The 25,737-nt window shown below is 59.5% G+C and overlaps 1 protein-coding gene across 2 annotated transcripts; it reads right to left on the reverse strand.

Moving 5' to 3' along the window:
• Window positions 1-6: 6 nt before the first annotated feature.
• On the reverse strand, window positions 7-11,759 carry ENGASE (endo-beta-N-acetylglucosaminidase). Of its 2 annotated transcripts, none has more exons than XM_059378662.1 (14): window positions 11,634-11,759; window positions 10,596-10,660; window positions 10,227-10,428; window positions 9,154-9,302; window positions 8,518-8,675; window positions 7,487-7,635; window positions 7,028-7,193; window positions 6,207-6,310; window positions 5,744-5,852; window positions 5,406-5,596; window positions 4,919-5,067; window positions 4,322-4,427; window positions 3,913-4,027; window positions 7-3,772 (listed from the first exon to the last, which is right to left on the reverse strand). In XM_059378662.1, the coding sequence occupies exons 1-14, from the start codon at window positions 11,735-11,737 to the stop codon at window positions 3,344-3,346; spliced, it is 2,196 nt and encodes a 731-aa protein (XP_059234645.1). In that variant the 5' UTR covers window positions 11,738-11,759; the 3' UTR covers window positions 7-3,343. The 2 variants fall into 2 exon arrangements, with proteins under 2 accessions (XP_059234645.1, XP_059234644.1); XM_059378661.1 differs by having other exon boundaries at window positions 4,322-4,430.
• Window positions 11,760-25,737: the final 13,978 nt, after the last annotated feature.

The raw sequence follows: 25,737 nt of genomic DNA on the forward strand, positions 1-25,737 counted from the left end.
CCCCCCCCCCCCCCCCCCCCCCCCGTCCTGCAGGGGAGCAGAGAGCCAGGGTGGGGGGGCCAGGGCCTGGCGGCACGGCGAGGCCAGGAGTCACGGCGCCACGGGGCTGGATGGCCCGGCCCGAGCAGGGGGAGAGAGACGGGGAAAGGCCTGGAGCATGGCCCGGGACCCAGGTGCGGGTCCCAGGGTGGCGGGAGGGCAGAGGTGGGCAGCTGGGAGGAGCCCCCGCCAGGCAGGGAGAGCTGGACTAGGCGACGCAGCAAAAAATACGACCTAGGCTCCCACCACGGCTCCACTGTCTCATGAAACTTAAAAAAAAAAAACAAAAAACAAAAAAAAACACCACACCTCACTTTATATATTCAGCATCAGCTCCTGAAGCTCCTGAAACGAGCCCCTTTTCTATTCCTGTTGTACAGAGCCCCGCGCGCCCGGCCCCGCCCTCCAGAGCCCCCTGCTGCTCCGCCCCCGCCCCGCCCCCCGGCCCCCCAGGACTGCAGCCAGGCCCCAGGCTTCCTTTCTTACCATTCTGTATGCTTCCAAGGTGTGACCATTCAAATCAACAGTATTATTAAGATTATTAATAAAGCTTTCTTTCTTCAAACCAGGACAACTCTTCTTTCTTTGGCCGCCCCCAGGGCCCCGGGGTGGAGCACGGGGGCATCTGCCAGGGCAGGCCCAGGACCCGCAGCCTGTCCCACGGTCTGGCCCGCCTTCGCCAGGCAGACCCTCTGGGCAAGAGACTCCAGAGCCCCAAACCTCCGGCTCCTTCCCCGACCCTGACCCAGAGCAAGCTGGAGGCAGGGCCCGTGCGCACCCTACCAGCTGCCTGGGCCTGCGGGGCGCCGTGGGAGCCAGCGGGGTCCCTCCCGTTGAGCAGCAGCTACAGCACACAGACGCCCGGCCGGGCCTCAGTCGTCGTGGTGTCAGCAGCTTGGCCTGCCCAGTGCAGACAGGAGAGGGGACGGGGCTGGGGACGTCCCAGAGTGGCCCTGAGGGCCCTCAGATCCCCGCCACACCGCGGCCACAGCCCCTGTGATGTGGGCGGTGGTGGTTCCTTGTGGGAGTCGGGGGGCGGCTTCAAGGGAGGCCCACAGGCGCGGGTCCCCACCCCTGGGAGGCTCGGTGGAGGGCAACTGCCACCCTCACCAGCCCCGCAAAAGACAAAACGGAACCGGGAAGAAAAGCAGAGGATCCAAGCCCCGGGCTAGGGGCGGCTGGGCCAGGCCCACGTCCCAAAACCAAGGCGGCCAGTCCACAACGCAGCTCACCCACGAATTTTTCACGTTTCGTTTCGGATCATTTATTTCAGAGTGACGACACCCGCCAGACGTGCGCAGGCTTAAATGCCAACATACTCATTTTCGTGCCCACGAGCCCCTACTCTCCGTGGGATGGGGACGGCGGTCTCGGGGAGCTCTCCGGCCCACTGCGCGCCACGCTCTAACCCCTCACCTCTCGTCGCCTGCTCACCAGACTGGGAGAAATTAATTGCACCATCAATTTTCCCTCCTCCTCTGTGTAAACCGGCCGGGGACACAGACACTTCGAACCAACAGGCCGCGACAATGGAGAGTTGCTGCCTCCCTCCAGGCACCCTGCCTCGCCCGACTCCTGCCTCTGGAGACACAGGGAGTAGGGCCAGATCCCCCGGTACAAAATGGAAGGCTCAAAGCCAACCACTGGTCCACACCAAGAACACGGTCACGGGAGCAGCTCCAAGCGGCAGCAACTCTGATTCCCCTGCCACCACCCTGTCCAGGTTCACGGGGACAGGCAGATGCTGGGTGACCTGCGCTCCCAGCTGGTCAGCGGAGCTGTCCTCCCCGTCTGCTGGGCAAACCCCTTCCCCACAGGGGACCAAGCTGGCTGGGCCACATATGGGACATGGAGAGTAAAATGTCTCTCTGTCCCCCTGGGAAAGAGGCACCCGGGCCGGGGGCAGGGGGATGGAGGCAGCCCTGGAGGGACACACCCTCTGCCGTCCTAAGGACCAGGTTCACCGGGGCCACCGGACCAGGCTCTGACTCCTGAATTCTGGACAACCAGGAGCGGTGCGGCTGCACTGCCGCCTGGTGGCCGCTCCCCTCCCTACAACGTAGGAGCAGGCTGAGGACTGGGCTTGCACCCAAGGACAGTCAAGAGAGCAAGAGGCGGGACCCCAAGCTGGGAGGGTCATGGCCCTTGGCACCGCTTCATGTCGCATAGCACAGGTGGAGGGCAGAGAAATGGGCATAGCCCCCATCAACGCCCCTGTGAGACGCAGGGGTAAGACCCCCAGAACAAGGGGCACTGCTCAGGCCGAGGACAGAAGCTGGGCGACGCAGCAGAGAACCCCAGGCCACGGGCTGGAGGGCGCCCACCCCCTGGGGGCCAGTATGCCGGGGTCACCAGGGGAGCCGTGTGGGCGGGGGCCGTCTCTGGCTCACTCACGCCACCCTTTCCTCCCTACACAGAGCCTCTGGCCAGTCTCAGCCCAGGCAGAGGGAAGGAAGGTGCTAGAAGACAGAGGAGGCGGCAACAGAGGAAGGGGGCCCAGTGGAGAGGGTTCTCAAGGCACCTGTGCTCACGGGGGCCTCGGCGCCCGCACCCCACCCCACCCCCACCCCGGGAGAGGCTGAGGCTGGAGGACAGGGAGGAGCAGACGGCCAGAGCTCCCACTGCAAGGCTGGGCTAGGCTGAAGCCAAGGGCTTTCCTGGGCCCTGGCTGGCCTCCTGCTCCCCGAGCCTGGACAGCCTCGCTCACTGCACACACACAGCCGAGGCCCACGGTCTGGCTCTGTGCAAGCTTTGCCAGCACCCACGGCCCAGCAGAGACACAGCAGGGTGCGGGGCTCCGGCTCCTGGGACCGCACACGGAACCAGCCACAACACGGAAGGTCGGGACGAGAGGACGGCCCACCTGGCCCAGGGTGAGGTGTGCAGCCTGGTGCCGGCCGCGCCCTGGGCTCCCTAGTCCTAAGAGAAAGCAGGTCAGCCCCCAGGGCACCACGTCCCAGCTCAAAGCCCTCACCCTGGGAATCGCTTCCAGGGCCTGCTGGGAGGCTTCCCGGCCCACGAAAGCCTGTCGAGTTAGGAAACACCCTTCGGGAAGCCGGTGGGACTAGCTTTCCCAAACCCCGTCCCTTGCACTCGGGAATCTGTACTCCAGACAGGGATTAGACATAACAGAGTTCATTAACCTCGGGAAATCAGCAGCCCAGCAAACGGACTTCTTGGTTTTCCTGTCACCGGCGTCCACCACCGAAGAGCCCCAGCGACGGCCACCTGGCACCCGTGGGCTCCCACACACCGCATGGGGCCCTGAGCCCGGAGGCGGGGAGAAGCCAGCTTCGGCGCTGGCTCACAGCTGGGGCAGGGAGTAGAGCAGGGCTGCCCGGCCCCACTCGGCCTGCGGCACCAGGAACCCCTCCTTGGGGACGGGCTCCACCAGAAAATGCACCCGGCCGTCCCTGCCGGGCCCCGCGGCCGCCACCGGCAGCTCCACTACCCGGTACTGGTTGACGAAGGCCAGGCCCAGGAGCACGGGCTTGTCAGGCCCCAGTGGCCCCCGGTGCGGAGAGCCCCCGCCGCTCCCTGGGAGGCAGTGGATCCGGAAGCATCGGATGGGAGAGAGGAGGTAGGACCAGTGCAGGGTGCAGCTGAGCCGCAGCCGGGCAGGGGCACCCCCCTCCTCCTCCTCCTCCGACGTGGCCGGCTGCCAGCGCACACGGGACACAGTGACGGCCTGCACCCGGGGCAGCGGGCGGAGCAGGCTGTGGGCATCCACCACCTGGTGGGAGAGAGATGGCTTGCCCTGACGCCTGCCGGAGGCGCGGGGGCGGGGTAACCGCCCCACACTCCCGCTCCTGGGGGGGGGGGGTACTCCACCCCCCTGGCCCCTCCGCCCACGAGCCACGCCCGACGGCCCACCTGGATCTCCCCGAGCCTGCAAACGAAGCTCGCCTCCTCCCGGCTGCCCGCAGGCCTCGCAAAGCTAACGAGCAGGTCTCCCAGGAGGCAGCCCCGCAGGTTTACCTCGTAGCAACTGGGGGAGGAGACGGGCCAGTCACAAGGCGCCCGCCTCCCCCAGCACCTCGAGGCCAGATGCTCAGAGGCCCGGAGCCCTGGCAGGAATGGAGGCCCATCCCGACGTGGGCGCTGCGGCCGGCGGGAACCCCAGATGGAAGGCATGGTCATGACCGCTCCCAGCAGCCTCCCGGGCTCGTGTCCCCGTGCTGCCCCAAAACCTGGGGGGTCAGCCAGGGCCCCTCCCTCAAGCCCCGCCCCCAGCAGGCAGCCCTCCCCGGCCTGAGACCCAACAGGAAGAGAAAGGACTCACCGCTGGACCCACCCCCCATGGAGCTGTTGGCCGCAGCGGCCCACCCATCTGGCCAGCTTGGTGGGGGGCACCCGGAGAGGTCGGGGGCTGTGCCTTGAGCTGGTTTCTGCTGGGGGAGGAGACCCAGGACTTGAGAATGAGAAGAATCCAAAGGAAACCGCAGAGAGGTGTCCACTGAACGGAGCGGGGGCAGGGGGAGGCCCAGAGGCCAACAGACCCCGTGCTGGTGCCAGGGGCTCACGGCCCGCCCAAACAGGCTGAGGCCTTGGGGGGAAGAAGAACAGGGCAGAGAGCCTCCCCAACCCCCTCCCCAGGGTCTCAATGCCACGGCAGGCAGGAGACCCGTTCCCCAAGTCTCTGTGGAACAGAGACCCAGGCCCCCACAGCACACCGTGCTGCCCAGCGGGGGCTGCGGGCGGGAGGCTGCAGCTGACCCGTGTCTCCCTGTCCAGGCCTGGCCCACGGCAGCACGGAGGACATCACCTGTCCCCTGCCCAGCCCCAGCTCCCCCACACCCTGGTGCGCTCTCTAGATGCTTCCCCAAGGCGTCCCCTGAAACAGAGGGGCCGCAGGAAGCCGAAGCCCTACGCCTCTCACCATCCAGCGTCCAGAGGCCACCCACGTGGCAGCTGCCTGCGTCCCCCGTGGTGAGCTCCAATGCCACCTCGACAGCCGAGGGCCCTTCTAGTTTATACACCAAGGACAGGAAAATTTTGGGAGGCACGGGCACGTGCAGAGAGAACAGCCTGCCGGAGGAGAGCCGGGGTGAGCTCATGTGCGGTCTCAGGGCGTCGGACCCACAGAAACAGCAGAGTGTGGTAGCTGGGGGTTCGGGAGCTGCTCTGCGGGGACATTCTGGAGACTGACGGCACAACGTGCAAACAGCTCGCACTACCGTACCACACGTTCGGAAATGCCTCAGGCGGTAAATGGTACATCACGTGCTTTCTACCGCGAAAACTCCCTCCGTTCTGGCTTCTGGCCGCCTTCCGGCCGCTGCAGCCCACCCGCCGAGGGCAGTGAGGGACAGGGGCGAGGGGGACGCAGACGATGTCCCAGATCTCTCCCCCACTCACTCACCTACCTCACGGCCACGGGTCCGACCTCGGGCGGAATCACCCCACGGATGAGCAGGGAGCTGCCCCCGTGCCAGGCGTCCGCCAGGCAGCAGCTCGTCCGCACCCAGCCCCGGCCGTCCTCTTCCAGCCTGTGCTCCGCGAACAGGGGCTGGATCTCCTGGGCGCTGGGGTGGTACCAGGGCCCCACCGCCTCCTCCTGGGGGACAAGGCCGGGTGAGGGAGGCCCGGGGGCCGACAGGGCCTGAGGGGTGCGGGGAGCAGCGTGGCCACCATGTCTCCCACACCCGGAGCCCCCCACGTGTCCCAGGTGAGACCAAAGCTGAACACCAGGAAGCCCACGCACCTGTCCGTAGCGCACTCGCCGTGTCCCCATGCCCAGGCAGAAAGAGGTGACAAAGGGCAAAGAACAGATGCTGTGTGTGGGCAGGTAGCGTTCCAGCAAAGCCCAGAACCTGCGGGAAAAGGTGCAGGGGGACCCCGAACTCACTCTCGGCATCTCGGGGCCCCTGCATCCCTCCCAGAGTGAGTGCCCCCCCACCCCGCTGAAAGCGTGGGGGATTCAGGTCTGCGGGGAGGTGGCCCCCGGGGTCCCCAACGCTGATCCTTCCCGCTTGGGTTGCCAGGACCCTCCAGCATGGATGCGGCCAAGACAGCTGGTTTCTCTTGAACTGGACCCCTCAGCCCTGGCCGATGTGCGGGAAAGGTCCGCGGAGATCAAGGCCTGAGCTATCTTGGGAAACCAGAGAAAATGCCAGAGCCCCCATCTGGCCAACACCAAGCCCCTGCCTGGGACAGGAAGGACTCACTTGTCCTGGTTCTGGAAGAAATCCTTCTTCTCCAAACACTCGTACACCCAGCCGGGGGCGAAGAGAGCCGCGGAGAAGCCGTGCTTCCGGATCAGCTCCAGCGACTGGGGACACAGTGGTCAGGGGAGAGCGCGGCCTGGCCGGCCAGGCCTCCCGCCCAGCCCCGAGGGGGCCTCCAACCCCAGCAGCTGGTCAGCCCGCAGCGCGGGGAAGAAAGGCGGGAGCGGGCCGGGGTCTGCGCTGGGGGCGGCCCGCCCGCGGCCTGCACGTGCCCCCTCGCCCCGCGTCTCAGCGCGTCACCAGACTCGGCGCAGGCGGGGAGAACTTCCTCACCGAGAGCTCAGTTAATGAGCAGGGGCATCCCCGTGGCACCGGCAGGGGCAGGACGGCCGGCCGCAGACCAGCCGACCCCCGTCCATCCCGCTCCGGGCCCCGCCCCGCAACCCCTGCTGTCCCTCCTCCCTGCCGACGGGGCTCGCCTTGCCGGGAAATCCCACTGGCGACTACACCGCCCAATTCCCCAAACTGGCTTTTTCACCGGGTCCTGGTCCCTGAGCCGCCAGGGCCGCCCAGGCCCACCCCGCGCTCTGGCCCCAGGCGCGCGCGTCAGAAGGGCCAGCTCGCTGGGGCGCGGGTCCCGCGGCCGCTTCCGCCCACGACGCGCGTCAAACGCAGCGCCCGACGGCAGGAAGGGGCAGGAAGCTGCGGCTCCAGCGCACAGCCCGGCCTGGCGGCGTCCCCCGGGGTCCTGGGCCGCAGACGGCCACAGGCCACCGACCCCGCGGCCGTCGCGCCGCCGCCGCCGCCAGGGCCACGCCCACCTTGTGCGTGTCGAACTGGCCTCCCACGACGCGGCTGCGCGCGAACACGTCCACGCCCACGTACACGTCGGCGCGGCGCCCCCCCGCCGGGCCGCGCATGCGCTCCAGGTGCTCCTCGCGCCAGTTGTAGTTGGTGAAGAAGCCGTCGCAGGCGTCGAAGAAGACCCTGGAGGCGGCGGCCAGGCGGGGCGGTGAGGCCGGGACCCAGAGAGGCGCAGGGGCCGCCCACCCTGGGGGTCCTCCTCCTCGCCCTTCCGAGGCTCGCCTCCCTCCGAAACCCCCCGACCGGGCTGCCTCCAGGCCCAGAACACGGCCTGCTCCGGACAGCGGGGGCCCCGCCGGGAGCGCAGGGCCGCGGCCCAGGTCCTCCCGCGGGTGGCCGGGGTCTCCGACTCTGCTCCCGGCCTCTCCGGCCCAGGCAGCCGTGCGCCCCAGGCCCGCAGCCCGCTGGGCCCTCACCGGTTGTGCTGGTTGAGCTCGTCCTGCCACTTGAGCTGCCCGCTGCTGACCACGCTGTCGTACCACAGCACCAAGCCCCCGGGCACCCGCTGATGGAGCTGGGCGCTCAGGTAGCGCAGGAAGTGGGGCACGTTGCCCACCGCGGCCGGCTGCAGGGGGAGGCAGAGCAGACCCGCGGTGAGGCCCGCCGTGGCCGCGGTCAGGAGTGCCCGTCGCAGCACAGACGAGGCTGCGCAACCCCAGGAGCAAACACAGGCTCCAAAGCAGCCCCGGGTCCCTGGAGCCCCCGACCCCACAGCCATGGAGAGGAGGGTCCAGCCCGATGTTTCCCACTGTCCTGCCTTTATTATTTTTTTTTTCGCATTTTAAAAAGATTTTATTGATTCTAGAGGCGCCTGGGTGGCTCAGTGGGTTAAAGCCTCTGCTTTCGGCTCAGGTCAAGGTCCCAGGGTCCTGGGATCGAGCCCCGCATCGGGCTCTCTGCTCAGCGGGGAGCCTGCTTCCTCCTCTCTCCCTGCCTGCTTCTCTGCCTACTTGTGATCTCTGTCTGTCAAATAAATCAATAAAATTAAAAAAAAAAAAAAAGATTTTATTGATTCGAATCCCAAGCAGTGTCCCTGCAGAGCGCAGAGCCCGACATGCAGCTCGATCCCATGACCCTGAGACGGCGACCTGAGCTAAAATCAAGAGTCAGACGCGCAGCCGACTGAGCCCCCGCAGGAGCCCCAGCTGTCCTTCCTTTCTGAAGCAGGAAGGACACGGACACAGCAACAAAGAAAAGATGAAACCCCAGGAAAGGGGAGGGCGGCCCCAGTAGAGCAGACGGAGGAGGAGGAAAGGGACGCCTTGAAAGGGCAGCAGGGCAAAGCTTAGCCAACCAGGGATTCTGGACACGGTGCCGGAGAAGGTTCCGTCCCTCAGCGAAGGGACACAGGTATCACTTAACCGGCCACAGTGACGCCGAGGAAAGCGACAGAGGGGCAGCGCGCGGGGCCTGGGCTGGGCAAGTGCCAAGAGAAGGCTGTGCTCACACTCAGAGAGTTCTCGATGTTGACCAGCCAGCCATCGAAGCGGAAGAACTGGGCAATGAGGACCAGCTGGTCAGCCACGGCTCGGTACGAGCGCTCGTCCCCGGCCAGAAAGGCTTCACAGAGCTGTGCACCGTCTTTCCACTCGGTGATGAAGGTCCCTGGCAGGGCGGAGAGAACCAGGGCAGGCGAGCCCAGCAGTTAGGAAAGCATGGCTCTTGCAAGAGCACAGCAGCCCGGCCTGCAAGCGCGTCACACACTCCCACGCCGGCCGTCCCAGATACCTGCGGAGTCACACGCCCCGCAGGCCGACCCTGTGGCGGTGAAGAGGCCAGCCGCTGACGCGGGTGCGGGGGAAGAGAGCCGCGCCCGCGGACCAGCCACCTGCGGCCTGCAGGCCACGTCGCCCCCCCCTTCATAAACACAGCCCATCTGTTTGCCTGTTGTCTACAGCTGCACTGTCTTGGTTAGGACAGTGACCCAGTGGCCTGGTCCCTTCCAGAAGTTGGCCCTTGCCTGTCGTAACCGATCGAGGCAGCCCCAGGCGAGGACCGCTTCGCCCCCAGAAGCCTTCTCACTGCTGGTCACCCGGCAGGTGCACTGACGAGTGAGTGGGAGGCGAGCCCCGGGGGGTCTTACCCAGCACGCAGACCCCATGCCGATGGGCAGCGTTGGTCCAGCCCACGGGGGGGATGGTCACAGTGTGGTGGCTGAAGTACACGAAGATGTCGATGCACTGCCAGTGGTAGAAGCAGTAGGGGCTACGCGCCGCCGAGCCCTGAATGAACCTGCGTGACACACGGAGCAGTCAGAACCCAGGACACGGGCACCCCGGGAAAGCTCCTCTTTGGTCCCAGCCAGTGACCAGGATGCTGGCTACGCACCAGGCGCGGCAGAGACGCCAGGTAGAGCGAGAAGTGGGACTGCACCTCCACCCTGAGATCAAGAGGTCTTAAGGTAAACATCTTCCCCAGGCCGAGCTGGTGGTCACTGCTGGACCCAACAGCTGAGTGTTGTCAGCCTCGACAAAGACAGGGCAGGAGGAAAGCGAAGCGGCGAGGCTCAGGCAAAAGCTCCAGGCGCCTGGTGTCCCCGCGCAGCCCCTGCACCGTTTCTACAGAACGGTCTCCCTATACCCAATGCTGGGCTGGTCACCATGAGCTGCACCCAAGATGTCGCCTTCTGCCTCCGCCCGTCCCTTGGTGGCCAGTTCGGACTAGGCCTTCCCACCTATCGTCCCCTCCAGGACTATTTTACAGACGTCTAAGACCTCTAAGTGGACCGTGCAGCAACTCTAGAGGAAGTGTCCCCTGGCTGGGAGGGACACGGGAGGGTCACAGCTAGGCATCCGAACTGATGAGCCGAGGACAGTCAGAGCTGAAGGGGTCCGGAGAGGACCACGGCTCTGGCCCGGGAGTGTGGAAAGGGTGCCAGCTGCTAGACCCGCCCTGCACACCGGATTTTAAGGGCACACACTCCCCGGAAACAAATGGTTTCAGGCCGGCCAGAGGCCCCAGCTTTCACCTGACGCAGGTCCTTTGGAGATGACACCGGAGACCTGGGCGCCTCGCCCAGTCAGAGCAGCCTGGTCCAGAGACTCCCCCCTCCCCCGTGCTCTCTGTCACACAGCTGTCCCTCTCCCTGCCTCCTTCCCCTCCAGCCCTGTCCCCGGCAACAGAATTAACGTCGGGCGATGCCCTCACAAGCCTCACTTGTCATCGAGATACCCGCCCATCATGTCATGGCACAGCAGGGTCCGGGGCCTCTGGCTGCTCAAGGGGGGCTGCCGGCACTCGGAGGGCTCCAAGGCCACGTTGAAGCTGTCCTCCACGTCCGGCGTCCACGCCAGGAGTTCCTCCAGTGAAGAGAAGTAAAAACTGACAGGTTTGGTGGTGTCCTTGTCATAATATCTAGCTGGTCAGTGGAGGGGGAGATGAGGAATTGATTAGAAAGTATGGGGTCCCTAGATGCTCTGACAACAACCCAGAGAGAAAAAACTAGACCGGGGGGGGGGGGGGCGCCTGCCCCAAAGCCCCAAGAGTGAACACAGAGACCGCGTTCCGAGCCTCTGTCCATCTCACCTGGCAAAGGCTCCGGGGTAAAACTGACCACTTCACGAAAGACGGCTTCTTCTTGCTCCTCAATTCTAAGCAATGAGGAAGTTAAAAAAAAAATTTTTTTTTTAAGTAAAAGCATGAAGAGAAAGAATGCTGACAAGCAGGCGCACCAGGCGCAGGAGGCCGGCCGAGGGGAGGGGTACGGTTCTCGGACTTACGCTCTGAAGCCAGGTATGGAAATACTATTGAACCAAAGGGGCTAGTGGGCGCGGGGCCGGCCCTCCGTCGGACCGGACCCTGGCGGCTCCTCCTACACCTAAACTGGCTTTCTTTTCGGAGTAACTTGTCACCATGCGGACGTGAGAAGACACTCCCGCCGCCGTCTGTTGGCCGCGGGCTTCCGCGTGGAAATGCTCTCAACCTCCCCACACCCGCGCCACTTCTGTGACTTTCGTGGGGGACCCTGCAACTAGCGGGGTGGGTGGAGGGTCAGGGACATTCAGGGCTCACGAGAGCACAAGGGCGGCGGCAAACCCTTCCTTCAGAGCTCCCTCCCACACCCTGCCTCTGCGACACCCTGGCGTCGGGGCACCTGCCAGCCTGCCCAGCATTCTCACCCCTGCGGCCGCAGCCACTCCCGCGGCCACCCCAGGTCACCCTCTGGGGGAGGGGCGGGCGGTTCAGCAACACTGGGGACGCTGTTTCCAAGCAGGCCGTCCGGTGCGGCTGACCCCCGGGGCGCCAGGGCCCCTCCCCCAGGGAGCCAAGCGCGGGCTGCGACGGACTCGCCGCCCCTTCCGTGCCTCTGAGCCCGCGCCCGCTCCGTTCCTTCCACTCGCACACCCTTCCCCCGTCCGCCACGTGCTCCTACAGACCAGCTCGGCTGCCCCGCTCGGGGCGCGACCCCCCTCCGGGCCAGCGAGGGCGCCCGCGCCGCCCGCCCGCCCCGCCGCGCCGAGCCGAGCCCCGCAGCCGGCGACCGAGGGCAGCCCCCCCCGCCTCACGCGCGAGGACCCCGAGGCTCCCCGCCCACGACTGCGGCCGCCGCCGGTCCCCGCCCACCTCCTCCGCGGTCGCCGCTGCCCCGGCCGCCGCTCCGGCTCCTCCGGGATCGTGGGCGCCCTCTTGCGCGCCGCCGCCCGGGTCACCGGCCCAGGCGCCTCCATCACGGTGCCGCTCCCTCCGCCGCCGCCGGCCAATCGCAGGCCGGAGCCCGTCCCCGCCTCCGGCCTCCGGCCAATCGCAGGCCGGAGCCCGCCCCGCCCAATGGAGGGACCGCGCGCTACGGCCGCCCCGCCCCGTCCGGCCCCGCGGACTCCCTGCGCGCTCTCTGGGCGCCGCCGCGGGTGGCGGGGACTTTGTAGCAGGAGGGCGGCCTGGGGGCGGGGCCGAGACGGGGAGGGGCGGGGATCGGGCGGGGCGGCGCGGCTCGGGGCGTGGCTCCGGCGCTCGGGGCGGGGCCGCGGCTGCGCCGGCGCCCTGGCTTGCGCCGCGCGGCCCCCACCTGCCCTCTGAGCCGAAGCGCGGTGTCCGGGGAGTCGCGAAGTCGGTGAGCCGCGGCCGTCAGATTCGGTTCGTCCGACCCGGTTCACAGGCGCTCTTCGGAGGAGATGAAATCCGGGGTCTCGCTCGGGTGTGAACACGGACAAGAGCTGTAGTTAGCGGGGCGCTCGGCCGGACGCTGCGACCAGCTCCAGGACGGCCGAGGAGGAGGCCGGTGTCCCGATGCGGGGTGCGCGCCCAGCGAGGCACGACCGGCTCCTCCGCGGGGTGGGGGTTGGGAGATCGCCGAACCCCGCAGAGACCGCCTGCTCCCCGCTGAAAGACGCAGGCCGGAGCCGCTCGCAGCCGCACGGCCGCCGGCGGACGCGGCGTCGTGTTCCCGAGGCCGGGTCTTCCCCGCACCCACGTCTGCGCCCCGAGGCTGTCTCCCGGATGCCGGTCCCCGGCCTCCCGGTGAATGCGGAGGAAGGAGGCCTGCGCGGGGAGGAGCGGCGCGGCGGGCCGGGGGGTGCAGGAGCCCCTGGCCCCGGGGGTCCCAAACGGACCCGGCTCAGCCACCGCCCGCTGACAGAATCCAAAGGCAGAGACGAGTGGTGGGGAACCGAGAAGGGAGCCTGCTTCCGAGAGGCCGAAGACAGCGTCTGACTGTCTCCCGGGTGCTGAAGCCGCTAGGGTTAAATGAGGACAGCCTGCCACGAGGGTGGGGGGTGCGCGCAGGTGGGCAGGGAAGGCCAGGCTGACCGTCGTCGGGGGGTTGATCACACGGGGTCTTGCTGGCTCAGGACAGTCCTTATAGCTTAAGGGAGTAGTTTCGGTTCCTACCACGGGATGCTGTGCCCGCAGGGTCTTTTGCCTGAGTTAGGAGATAAGCCGCAAGGAAGAATTTAACCAGAAAGTACAGACCGAGGTCAGAATGGAGGTGGTTGACCTTCCCTTTCAGAAGCAGGAAGTCCAAGGAGGCCAGATATGGGACTGGGGCCCACGCACCAATCTTGGGCTAGCCTGAGGCTCTCCTCACTCTGCCACCAAACCCCCTTAGTGCAGCTGGGAGTGTCCAGCGCTGGGCTGCAGGTGCCGCCCAACCCAAGCTGAGTGGGCCTCTTTACGATGCTTGCAGACTTTGAACTTTAGAAGGCCCCAAGCTTCCAATAACCCCAACCTTCCATCAACCCCAACCTTCCATCAACCCCAAGCTTCCATAAACCCAAGCTTCCATCAACCCCAAGTGTGAGAGGGTGACGAAGGTTGCCACGCTGCACGGAAGGCAGGTCGCTGTGGAGCAGGAGACGGTGGTCCGAGGGGAGGACAGATTGCAAAGCCCTGGAAAGCTGGCCAGGAGAAGGGGGAGCGGGGCCACACAGCTCGCTCCGGCTGTGATCAGGTGAGCACAGGGAATGGGGAGTCTTGATCTGGGCTGTACTTAACCAGCTCTTCACAAGCGATTACCTGCAGCTTCGCAATTACTAAATAAATCAACTTTTCCTCCTAACCATCAAAACATAATTCTTAGAGATATACTCAACAGCCCGTAGGTAATGCTCCGTTTCTGGGGGAAAATATATTCTCGGGTCTCTCTTTTCTGTTCGTGTGCACAGGACTGGCCTCTGGTCTGGGGGGATAGGGAAGAGCAGGTCTTGTGGCCTCCGTGTTGGCTCCAGCTTGCAGCCTTCCCGGAAGACCCTTGTGGCTCCTGGTCTGCCTGGGGATCAGGACAAGCCTGGAGGTCCGCATGTCTGCCTTGAGGTCACTTTGGTCCCTCCTGGAGCTCCAGCCGTCTCTGAGATCTGGCTGGGCCCCCTAAAACCTTACCTGGGAGGATTTCCAGATAAAATCCAGGACATGCCCCCCTCCCCCCCCCCCCCCCCCCCCGCCCCCCCCCCCGCCCCCTGCCCCCAGCACACGGCCTGCCTGTGTGGCTCCGGCTGTGGACTTGAGCTCACTGTCCGACAGTGCAGTAGCATACGTGGGGTGCCTGCCCTCGCTGGGTCCCTACACACACGTGACACCCATTTCCTCCTCCTGGAAATGTAGAGTGCTCTGGTTAAAGCTAATGTTCCTTTTAACCCACCGCCCTGTGGGTCCCCTGCCTCCTGTACCTCAGAGACGCCCCTGCGTTTCACTGATGTCCTCGGTCAGGCCTGTGTCCTTCCAGATGTTGTAAATCCTTTCAAGCACAGGTAGGCACCTGGAGATGAGGTGTAGCTCACGAAAATAGTATCATGTTGGGGCACCTGGGTGGCTCAGTGCGTTAAACCTCTACCATCAGCTCAGGTCATGATTCCAGGGTCCTGGAATCGAGCCCTGCATCGGGCTCTCTGCTCAGCAGGGAGCCTGCTTCCTCCTCTCTCTCTCTCTGCCTGCCTCTCTGCCTACTTGTGATCTCTCTCTGTCAAATACATAAATAAAATCTTTTTTAAAAAATAGTATCATGTTATACCGATTACTCCGTATCTTCTCCGCCCCCGCCGCAGACATATTCTTTAAGTCGAGTCGTGCTGATTTATGGGGCTCTAATATGTGCATTTGCATGTTGCTAAACACGTCGCTTCCTGACGGCATCAGCGGCTGCTTACCCCGACTGGTCGGTGGGCTTGTCCACAGCAAGCTTGCCTTTGCTTTCATGTTTTTTAATGTTAAAATGAATGTCGTCCTGGGGCGCCTGGGTGGCTCAGTGGGTTAAGCCGCTGCCTTCGGCTCAGGTCATGATCTCAGGGTCCTGGGATCGAGTCCCGCATCGGGCTCTCTGCTCGGCAGGGAGCCTGCTTCCCTCTCTCTCTCTGCCTGCCTCTCCATCTACTTGTGATTTCTCTCTGTCAAATAGATAAATAAAATCTTAAAAAAAAAAAAAAAAAGAATGTCGTCCTATGAATCTTCCTGGGCACCCGTGGTTGATTGGTGTTTCTTTACTGGACACAGACACAGTAATCCCCACGCATTTCCGGACTCGACAGCCACTCAGGAGCCGGTCCAAAGGGGCTCTGGCCTCGCCACTCTTCCCTGCACGGGTAAGGCTGCGTCACCGTCACCGCACGCCTCTGGGCGCTGTTAACTTACGGATTTGTGGCTCACCTGATGGGTGCGTCGGTGTTGGCTCTGTTTCTCGGCCGGCCATTTGGAAATGAACTCCTCTGCCCCTGTTGAAGCCCTTGCCCATTGCCGCTGGGGTGTTTTCCTTGCCGATGTGGGGGTGCGCCACGTGTCCCAGATACACTCATTTTGCTTCATACACATGTAGACAGAGCAAATACATGGGCTGCATACTTTTTTAATTTTAAATATTTTTTTAAAGATTTATTTATTTGACAGACAGAGATCACAAGTAGGCAGAGAGGCAGGTAGAGAGAGAGGGGGAAGCAGGCTTCCTGCCGAGCAGAGAGTCCGATGCGGGGGCTCAATCCCAGGACCCTGAGATCATGACCTGAGCCGAAGACAAAGGCTTTAACTCACTGAGCCACCCAAGCGCCCCTAATTTTAAAGATTTAAAAAAAGATTTTTTTATTAATTTATTTGAGAGAGAGCACAAGCAGAGGGGAGGAGCAGAGGGAGAGGGAGAAGCAGGCTCCCCGCTGAGCAGAGAGCCCCAGGCGGGGCTGGATCCCAGGATGCTGGCATCGTGACCTGAGCCCAAGGCAGAGGCTTCACGGACTGAGTCACCCAGGCGCCCTGCTGTGCTCTGTTTCTTTTGAATTCTTTGAAGGTATCCAGTTGGATCGGCATTTCAGATCCGAGATGGTCAAATTACTAACATTGTTTTATGAGTTGGCTATTTTCTATTGAGGGCTGTTCCACCGTTAAGGTCAGGAGGAGTTTCTCCTACATTTTTAGATAATAATCGTCACATTTAGGGGTGGGGTGTGTGTATTTTGCAGACATAACTTCCAGACGCCCCTGGGGGTAGGTCTTTAACATGTCATCTCCCTTTTTTGGTCTCTGGCCTGTTCAGATTTTCCTCTCTTCCTGGGCCAGTTTTGCTAATAAATGTTTTCCTAGCAAAGTGTCCATTTCATAGAGGTTTTCAAATGGGGGGGTATTAAGTCCTTCCTGATCCCAGTTTTTCCTCTCTTGGAGATGCCCTCTCTTTAATTCCACTGTTGTTTATTTGGGTTTCCTTCTCTTTTTTTTTCTTGCCACTTTTTGCCGAGGGACGATCTATTTTATTAGTCTTTTCAAAGCACCAGCACTCCGGTCTGTTCTGTTTTTTGGTTTGTTTTCTTTTTCCCTAACCTCTGCCTGTATTTTCTTTCCTCTTATTTTCTTTGGATTTACTCTGTTCTTTTTCTGGTTTCAGAAGTGGACAGTTAGGTTCACTTATTTGTAAATCCTTCTTGTTTTCGTGCACATGCAGCCGGGGGGCGGGGGGATGCATGTCTCTCCGAGAAGGGTTCCACCCCGTCCCGCAGGTGTCCTTATGATGAAGTCCCAGAACCTAAGTCAGGTTCGGTGGGGTGAGGAGGTTCGGAGCCGACGACTAAAGAAAGAATTCTTAAGACGTCGTTGGTGCAAAATGGTGGTTTACTAAAGCCCGGGGACAGGACCCGTGGGCAGGAAGAGCTGCTGCCCCGGGTTGTGAGGGTGGGCATGTTATATACCCCACGGTTGGGGGGAGGTGGTGAAGGAATGGGAGGTTTCAACAGAGTTCTCACATGCTAGGGAGGGTCTACAAGGTGCCGGGGGGGAGTCTTTGCCATTATGGCTTGATCAATGTCGTCTTTAGGTCAGGCACTAACATCAAGATAATGGGGGATTCTTGGTGGGGCATTATGATCCGGCTATCATTTACCTTCCCTTCTACCTCAGTCTCCTCCAGTTTATGGTGGGAGGGGGACATTAGGGCTTCAGGAACCAAGAGTTATTTGCCTCTGGAAATTTGTGCTATTGATAAGGTAACCTCCCTGTTTAGGTCTCTACGACATCTGTAGAGCAAGGGAGATTCCTGTTCTGCAGGATTGCGATCCCTGCAAGTTAACTATTTATCGTTTTATGGCGATCAGGGGTGCCTGAGGGACGCTACACATATGGAGGGGAGCGGGTGAAGAGGGGGTGCAAGGCGCCAGCTTTTGCTTTGTCCTCAGCCAGCCTCCTGCTCCCTCATCACTTAGGCAGCACTAACATTTCCATGGAGTTCTGAAGACTACGCGAGTTCCGTTAGCTTCTCCCTGTGCCATCCACACGGCCCTGGATTTTGCCGCAGGAGGATTCATCGGTCTCGTCTGTTGTAATTATTACGTTCATGTGTTTTTCAAAACGGATTTCGCTACCCCAAATGCACGGCCACACGGAACGCTCCGTCCGGTTGTTTTCTAGAAGCGCTACTGTTGTGCCTTTCACCTTCAGACCTGCAGCCCGGCTGGAGTCGTCGTTTATGACGGGGGGAGGAGGGCCCGTCTTCTATTTGACCACACGGATCCCCAGTCACTCTGTGGTTTTTGGAAAGACTCGCCCTCGTCCAGTGCTCTGCAGGGCCCCTTTCTGGAAACTCAGTGTCCATACGTGCTTGAGTCTGCCTGGGGCTCTGTGATGTTGTGATTTGATAGTAATAAATGCCTACTTGGAGCGGGGGGTGGGGGGCACCTGGAGTCGCCCCCCAGGCGGTGGAGTGTCTGTCAGCCTTCCCCTCAGCTCATGATCTCAGGGTCCTGGGATCGAGTCCCGTGTTGAGCTCCCTGCTCGGCGGGGAGTCTGCTTCTCCCTCTCCCTCCCGCTGCTTGCTCTTTTTCTCTTTTCTCAAATAAATAAATAAAACCTTTAAAAAAAAAGAGTGTATATTTGGCCTCCATTTCTGGCACAGAGCTCCTAAACCCTTGGAAATTTCCTAAATGTAAGAGCCCTAAAGGTGTCTTTTGTTATTCATAATAAGCCCCTTTCAGCCACACCAGAGTTTGTGTCAGGGGGACTTCCCAGACTTTTGGAAAGCCCCTAACCATGGGGCGGGGGCTTGATCTGGAGCTGGAACGTCTGAGACCCCCCCCACACACACCTCCTGGGAGGGGAAAGGGACTGACCTGAGCTCATCAGCACCAGCCCGGGATGGAACCAACCGTGCCTGTAGAATGACATCCGTGCACAAACCCCTGAGCTCCAGGCTTGGGAGAGCTTTGGGGTTGGTGATCCCAGGGAGGTGCTGGAAGGGCAGCACGCCTCCCCCCTCCCAGCGAGTGCGTGGAACCCCCGCACCCCTTCCCACATCCTCTGCCCTTTGTACCTCTTCCATCTGGCTGTTCCCGACTGTAGACTGATAATTATGACTCTCGTCCACACCCAGCCCTGCCTCGGTGTTTCCTTCTCGGGGGCCGAACACCAGCAGAACGGAGCACCCAGCCACCCTCCAGACTCACGAGAAACAGGAGTTGTGGGTCCGTTTAAGATACTGAGTGTTTTAAGTGGCTTGTTACGGACAAATGACAACGGATTCAGCGTTTGCTTTCAGCCTTCGGCTTGCTGCTGGGGCAGCGCCGTGCGCATCGCCCCCACCGCCTCCCACCGCGATGACCTGCACATTCTTCTGGATCTTCTGTGTAACTCGTCAACTGCAAGTGACGGCAATTTTATTTCCTCCTGTTCTATCCTTACCTCCTGCACCGACTTCCCCTTCCTTACCGCACTGGGCGAGACTTCCAGAGCAACGGCGGGTGCGTGTCCTCAGAGGGTCCATGCCTTGCCTGCAGTCTCCGAGAGAGAGAGAGCTTTCCACACTTCCCCTGGAGTTAGGTGTGTGCTGGCGGGTTTTCCGCAGGGGTGCTTTATTAGGCAAGGGAACCCCTTGGGGCACCTGGGTGGCTCCGTCATTAGGCATCTGCCTTCGCTCAGGTCACAATCCCAGAGTCCTGGGATCGAGCCCCACATTAGGCTCCCCACAGGAAAAAAAAAAAAAAAAGGCAAGGGAACCCTGTTCCGCAGCAGGTTTACGGAGACCCTTGCATCCCGAGTGGAGATTGAGTCTCATCAAACATGTTCCCTGTAAGTCCCAGTTAATGTGCTAAAACGCGCTGACTTCACCGTGCTCTCCAAGCCTGCCTTCCCACAATAAACCTGGTTTGCGTCTGACCTCCCTCTCCTCGGTGCCCCCCCTCCGGGTGCTGGCACCAACACTACGATCACCTCCTGAAACTGGGGGGGATATGCCCTTTGCTCTCCTCTGGGAGAGCCCAGAGGAGGATTCATTACGGTTGCTGGTGTGCAAACCTTTGGTAAAAATTCACGCGTAAAGCAATCTGAGCCACGAGCTGATTCCGTTAGAAGCTTTTCCCTTACCGATTCTATTTGATTCTTTCTGGAGTCTTCAGAGCTTCCCTTTCCTCCTGCGTCACGGTTGGGAGTTGGGGTTTTTGGAAACAGGGAAGTGCTCATTTCAAGTCATTTTCCAGATGCGTTACCGAGACGTTGTCCCTAACACGCACGTCGCACGTCGTGGTTCCCGTGTCGGTAGCATCTGGAGTGCTTCCTTTGTTTCTCTTCCTTTTGCATTTTTTTTTTAATCTTTGTTGTTTTCTTCCTCTCCCTTTCTTTGGGCCCATTCGATGCTCCTTCCCTAAGTTCTTGAAGTGAAGGCTCGTTTCATTGATTTCCAGCCTTTCTTCATCTGTGAAACCTGAGTGAAGGCAGTGCCTTGAACGTGGCTTTACTCTATCCCACAGGTTTTGATCCATCGTGGGTTTTTTTTTTCCCCCATTTTAATTAATTTCAAGATATTTCCTAATTCCCTTGTGATTTGTTTTTTTAATCCATGGGTTGTTTCAAAGTATGTTTCCTAACTCCCACACATACGGGGGTGCCCTAATTTGCTCTTTGTCCTGGATTTTTAGCATCACTGAGTTATATACTTGAGTATACAACTGGTTAGATCCAGAGAAAATGCTCTGTATCGTTCAGTCCTTTGAAAGTAAAACTTGCTTTATGGCTAAAACCAGGTCAGTTTTTTTTTTTTTTAAGATTTTATTTATTTACTTGACAGACAGAGATCACAAGTAAGCAGAGAAGCAGGCAGAGAGAGAAGAGGAAGCAGGCTCCCCACTGAGCAGAGAGCCCAATGCAGGGCTCAATCCCAGGACCCTGGGACCATGACCTGAGCCGAAGGCAGAGGCTTTAGCCCACTGAGCCACCCAGGTGTCCCCCCGGGTCAGTTTTTAAAAATAGGTCATGTGTGCCTGAGAAGATGGTGTATTTTGCAGTTGGTGTTCTATAAATGACCATTAAGTTAGATTTTCTTACCATATTTCTCAAATCCTCTATTTATGGATTTTTTTTTTTAAAGAATAGGATTATTTTAGGGGCTCCTGGGTGGCTCAGTCATTTGAGTGTCCTGACTCCTGATTGAGGCTCAGGTGATGATCTCAGGGTCATGGGATCGAGCCCCAGTCCAGCTCTGTGCTCAGCACGGAGACGGCTAGAGATCTGCTCTCTCTCCCGCTCCCTCTGCCCCTTCCCATGTTTACATGTGCTCTCTCTCTCTCTCTCTCTAAAATAAATAACTAAATCTAAAAAAAAAAAAGAAGAATGTGATTTTTCTACCAGCTACCGAGAAGGGTGTGATACAATTTCCCACTATGATTCTGCATCTGTTTCTGCCACTTCATTTGCCTTTACGTATTCGGAGGGTGTGTTAGTAGGCGCGTGTAGATTTTAAATTGACCTTCTCTCTTCCTGGTGAATTGACTGAACAGTCGTAGCGAAATGACCACCTTTGTTTCTAGTAACACTTCATGCATTAATGTCTGCTTTGTCTGATGTGCTGGTTTTGTGGGGGTTTGGGATTTTCTTGCTTTTTTGGAGAGAGAGCAAGACCGAAGGCGTGCACCCGTGTGTGAGCGGGGTGGGGAGGGGCAGAGGGAGCGGGAGAATTTTGTTTTTTTAAGATTTTATTTATTTATTTGACAGAGAGAGAGGCATACAAGCAGGGCAAGTGGGAGAGGGAGAAGCAGGTTTCCCGCCGAGCAGGGAGCCCAACGCAGGGCTCGATCCTAGGACCCCAGGATCACGACCTGAGCCGAAGACAGCTGCTTAACCCACTGAGCCACCCGGGCACCCCCAAGTCATATTTTCTTTATATCCACAGGATCTCTTTGTTTAGAATTAACCCCCCCCCATTACCATTTTATTATTCATGTCTGCTTTTCTGACCATCCCCCCGGGATCCCATTCACTTTGTGCAGGTTTGCCATCAACGGCTTCTAGGTTTCGTTGGCTTGAAACTGTCTTTATTTTTTATACTGTCACAGGGAACTTGAGACCAACAACTATCACTTTTTAGTTCTTCAAATGTGCGGTTCCGCTCTCACGCGGCTTCCACGCCTTCTGCCCAGAGGTCAGCTGGGCTCATCAGCGCTCCTGGGAAAGAAAACAGTCCCCCTTGCCGTGGGTAAGCTTTCCTCTCTGTCTTGGTTTGTCGTGGCTCCTGCTCCCCCCACCCCCGGGTCTGTGCTGGGTGCACCCTTGCCTTCATTCACGATGCTGCGAGTCACTGAGTTTCTCAAGTCTGTGCCTTTGTGACTCTTATCCCTCAGGTGAAATTCTCAGCCACTTTCTTCTCAAATATCGTTTCTGTAACATTTTTCCATTTCCCCTTCCGGCTCCCCCCGCCCTTGTGAATACGCTCTCCGCGCTGTATCTCCGGTCCCTTCGTCTCTCCATGCTTCTTTCTGAAGATCTTCTGATCTATCTTCTGAGCCGCTGGCTTTTCCCTTCAGCTCTGTACACATGCCGCACGCGGAGTCACAGAGCCCTGCGCGTCTCTTCTGTTTCTCACTTCTGGACGTTCCCTTGGATTTATTTTATTAATTAGTATTGGTTTCAAGTTCTCTGCCACAATTCTGTCTTACGTTTATCTCCTCCAGTGTAGCAAGCACAGCTGTTCCAGTGGTTGCTGGTGACAATGTTAGTTTGAGCTCCCCCCCACCACACACAAGGCACACTTGCTGGATCTTTTTAGTGAGGAGGATCACAGACCCGATGGACGGCTCACTTGGTGGCTATCTCAACTGTTGGAGCGTGTTGCAGGAAGGTTTCCGAGTTATCTAGAATATACACACTTCTACTCTTATTTGTGAAAACCTCTAAAGTGGAAATTTCTTGTCCTCGCCTGACCATCTGCCTAAAGGGAAATGGGCTCTGCTCCATTCAGCCCAAGGAGGGGCTGGTGACCAGGGCCAGCTGATGGAGGGCATCTGAGGTCACTACTCCAGCTGTGTGGGGACATCAGAGAGAAAGGCATGGTCCTCAATTAGCTGTTCCTTGTGGAATGCTTCCCTTGGCACCTGAGTCAGCCTCCTGCGTTAGTGTGATCTCATCCAACAGTTGGTTCCAGAACCCTTGTCAAGTAAAGCTCTTGGAAGAACTAAGCCTGACAACCCCATCCCAACTCACTGAACCCTGGACCCCGGCCTCCTCCTGAGCCACACCCGGAATAATGAGACTGGCTCTGAAAGTCACCCGTCTGGAGCTCCAGGGCTCCCCAGGCCTCAACAGAGAAGGGCGAGGCATTCTAGTTTGTGTGTGAGCGTGTGCTTGTAACCGCCGAGATATAATCTACACGACATAAACATTGCCCATTTCAAGGGCGCAGTGCTTGGTTTTAGTACATTCACGCAGTGGCATGACCACTCCTATCACCAGTTTTAGAACATTTTCATCGTCTGAAAAGAACACCCTGTCCCTGTTAGCGTCACTCTCTCCCCACGCAGCTCAGCCCCTGGACCCCTCTCATCTACTTTCTGTCTTTACAGATTGGCCGGGGCAGGACGTTTCACATCAGCGGAATCATACAGTGAGTGGTCTTTTGTGACTGGCTGCTTCCGCTTGCGTCCTGTGTTTGCGGGTCGTCTGTGCTGCGCGCAGCAGGTGTTCGTGTTTTCTTCATAGCTGAGTGTTGTCCCGTCGCACGGACAGACCCCATTTGTTCGTTTATTCATCCGCGGAAGGACATTCGGATTGTCTCCGCTTTTCTTAATTATGAATCCTGCTGCCAAGGACATTGTCTACAATGTTGTTGTTCCTTTCGGGGATCCACCTAGAAGCGGACTTGCTGGGTCACCTGTAGCTCCACGCTTACTGTTCTGGGGAAGCACAAGGCTGCTTTACGAAGCAGCAGCACCGTTTTACGTTCCGGCTGGCCATGGCCAAGGCTGACAGCCTCTCTCCTTCCTCGCCCACATGCGTCGTTTTGATGACAACCGTCCTGTTGGTTGTGAAGTTTGGTCTTACTGTGGTTTGGACTTGCACTTCCCCGGTGGCTAACGGTACTGAGCGTCTTTTTCATGTGCTCCTGGGTCATCTGTTAGTCTAGTTGGAGAAACGTTGATTGAGAACCTTTGCCTCTTTTTAATTATTTTTAATCATTGAGTTGCAAGAGTTCTTAATGTCCTCTAGATATAAGTCCCCTATCAGATGTACGATTTACAAATATTTTCTCCCATTCCGTGTTGTCCCTTGACTTTCTTAGTCATGTCCTTTGAAGTCCAGAATTTTAAATTCTGGTGGAGTCCAATTGATTTACTTCCCCTGTAAATTACTTGGGTTTTGGTGTCACATCTAGGAAACTACCGCCTGATACAAGGTGATGATGATTTACAGCCATACTTTCTTCTCAGCATTGTGTGCATTTAGCCCTTATCTGGAGCACTTTGATCCACTTCGAGATAATTTTTGTATATGGTGTAAGGTAGGGAGGCCATCTGGAGGCATCTTGGTTTTTTTATTATTTTCTGTTAACTTTTTGTTGTTTTTCCATGATCTGGGAGAGGGTCTCATTTTATGCCCATTAGTATGGCCCCAACAAACCAGTTTGCCATCCTGCCGTTGCCTTTTCATGCGCACACACACACACAGATCCCATAGGATGGGGAGTGCACTCCTCACGGCTCCCACCCCAGCTGCAGAGTGACCTGAAAGTTGTAGCATAAACAGTAATCTCCTTTGGCTGAGTCACCGGCTGTTTTTAAGCCCTTTTGCTATAATGCTCGCATTGGTTTTGCGGGTGAGTTTATCGGGTCTTTTCCAAGAACGGTTTGTCAGGGCCTTACTAGCCGAGGCCAGGGCTCCGCGGAAGGGGCCGGTACAATGTGAGCAGTTTGGGGCACCCGGATGAAGCTGACCCATTCCTTCCATGCTTCTTTGGGGAACACCCTCAGCCCCTCCCCCCAGCCGCGTAGAGGCCCTTCCTTCTTGCACGGCTGTGGCTCTGTGGGAGCGGGGTCTGCTTTCCATCCTACTGGGAGCAGAATTGCAGTGTCTGCCCATTCCTGCCTGGCCCCAGCCAGGGCTGAGCACAGGCTGATCCCGGAGCCAGGCGAGAGGAGGACACCTGTTGCTGCCAGCCTCTTGGCACCAGAGGAGCAGCGCAGCTTCCGCACTCCCGGCGAGGCCAGGGCCCAGGCCGCTAACCCGGTTGGCAAGCCGTGGGGAGAAGAGAAAAGAACATCGGCTCTTCACTGCTTGAGTGTGAAGGAAGCTCTTGGCGGGGGTGTTCGAGCCTGCAGGTCACTGTAGGGGGTTGAATTGCAGCCCCCCCGCAAAAGGGACATCCGAGTCCTCGCCCCTGAGACCCATGACTGTGACCTTACTTGGAAATAAGGTCTTGCGCCGATGTCGTTAAGGACCTTGCGAGGAGATGCTGGGTTTAGAAGGGGCCCTAAATCCAATGGCAGGTGTCTTAATAAGGGAAAGGCAGGGAGGTATGACGGGCGGGAGAAAGAAGCCACGTGAAGACAGAGACTGGAGTGACTCAGCCACCAACCACGGAATCCCAGGGCCACTGGAGGCCCTAAGGAGCAGGGAGGGGTCCTTCCCTACAGACAGGGAGGAGACCTGGCCACGTCAACACCTCCAGAGATTCTGGACTCTAAAGCTGCAAGAGAACAAATGTGTTGTTTCAAGACATCAAGCTTCTGGCCGTTTGTCACGGCAGCCCCGGGACCCTGGCACCCTGGCCTGCCCGCCGGCCGCTCGCTGGCTCTGGGAAGCACCGGGCGCCCAAGGAGACCACGTCCAGCTCAACCTGCAGAGCGCGTTCCTGTGAACCACAAGGCAGTTCAGGGCCCAGCCTGTGCCCAGCTTTGTCCCCGGGTGCCCCGCAGCAGGCCCCCTGACTTCCAGCGGACAGTAGGTGGGGTGCGGGGCCGGGTCGAGGAAGGAAGAGGGTTTGGTTCAAGGAGAGCACACTGAGGAGGCTGTGATGCTGAGACACGTGGCTCCAAGTTTAATGTTTTCTGAAAGAGCATCGGGACAGCACGAAGCAGCGGGCAGCACTGACGGGCCCAGAGAAACACGGTTTTCAAGTCTGACCAGCAGAAGCCCTTCAGAGGGAAGGATGTGCAGACCCCAGACCCGGTGGCCAGGCCCTGGGAGAGCAGAGGGATGGGGTCAAGACCAGGGGTCACCGGGTGGTGGGGAGGAAGGTTCCTGTAGGGGCTTCAGGGCCCGAGCAGGTAGGATGAGGACCCGGGCCCTGGGCGTTGATGGCGAGAGGCAAGGAAGGGCCGCCCGGCAAAAGCCAGCCGCAGGCCAGAGCACCGACTCCAGGCGGCAGACGTCTACACCCCACCTCAGAGAGAGGCCAGAGCACCGACCCCAGGCGGCAGACGTCTACACCCCGCCTCAGAGAGAGGCCAGAGCACCGACCCCAGGCGGCAGACGTCTACACCCCGCCTCAGAGAGAGGCCAGAGCACCGAC

This window comes from Mustela nigripes, chromosome 16 (genome assembly GCF_022355385.1).
Source record: "Mustela nigripes isolate SB6536 chromosome 16, MUSNIG.SB6536, whole genome shotgun sequence".
Classification (NCBI taxonomy): Eukaryota; Metazoa; Chordata; class Mammalia; order Carnivora; family Mustelidae; genus Mustela; species Mustela nigripes.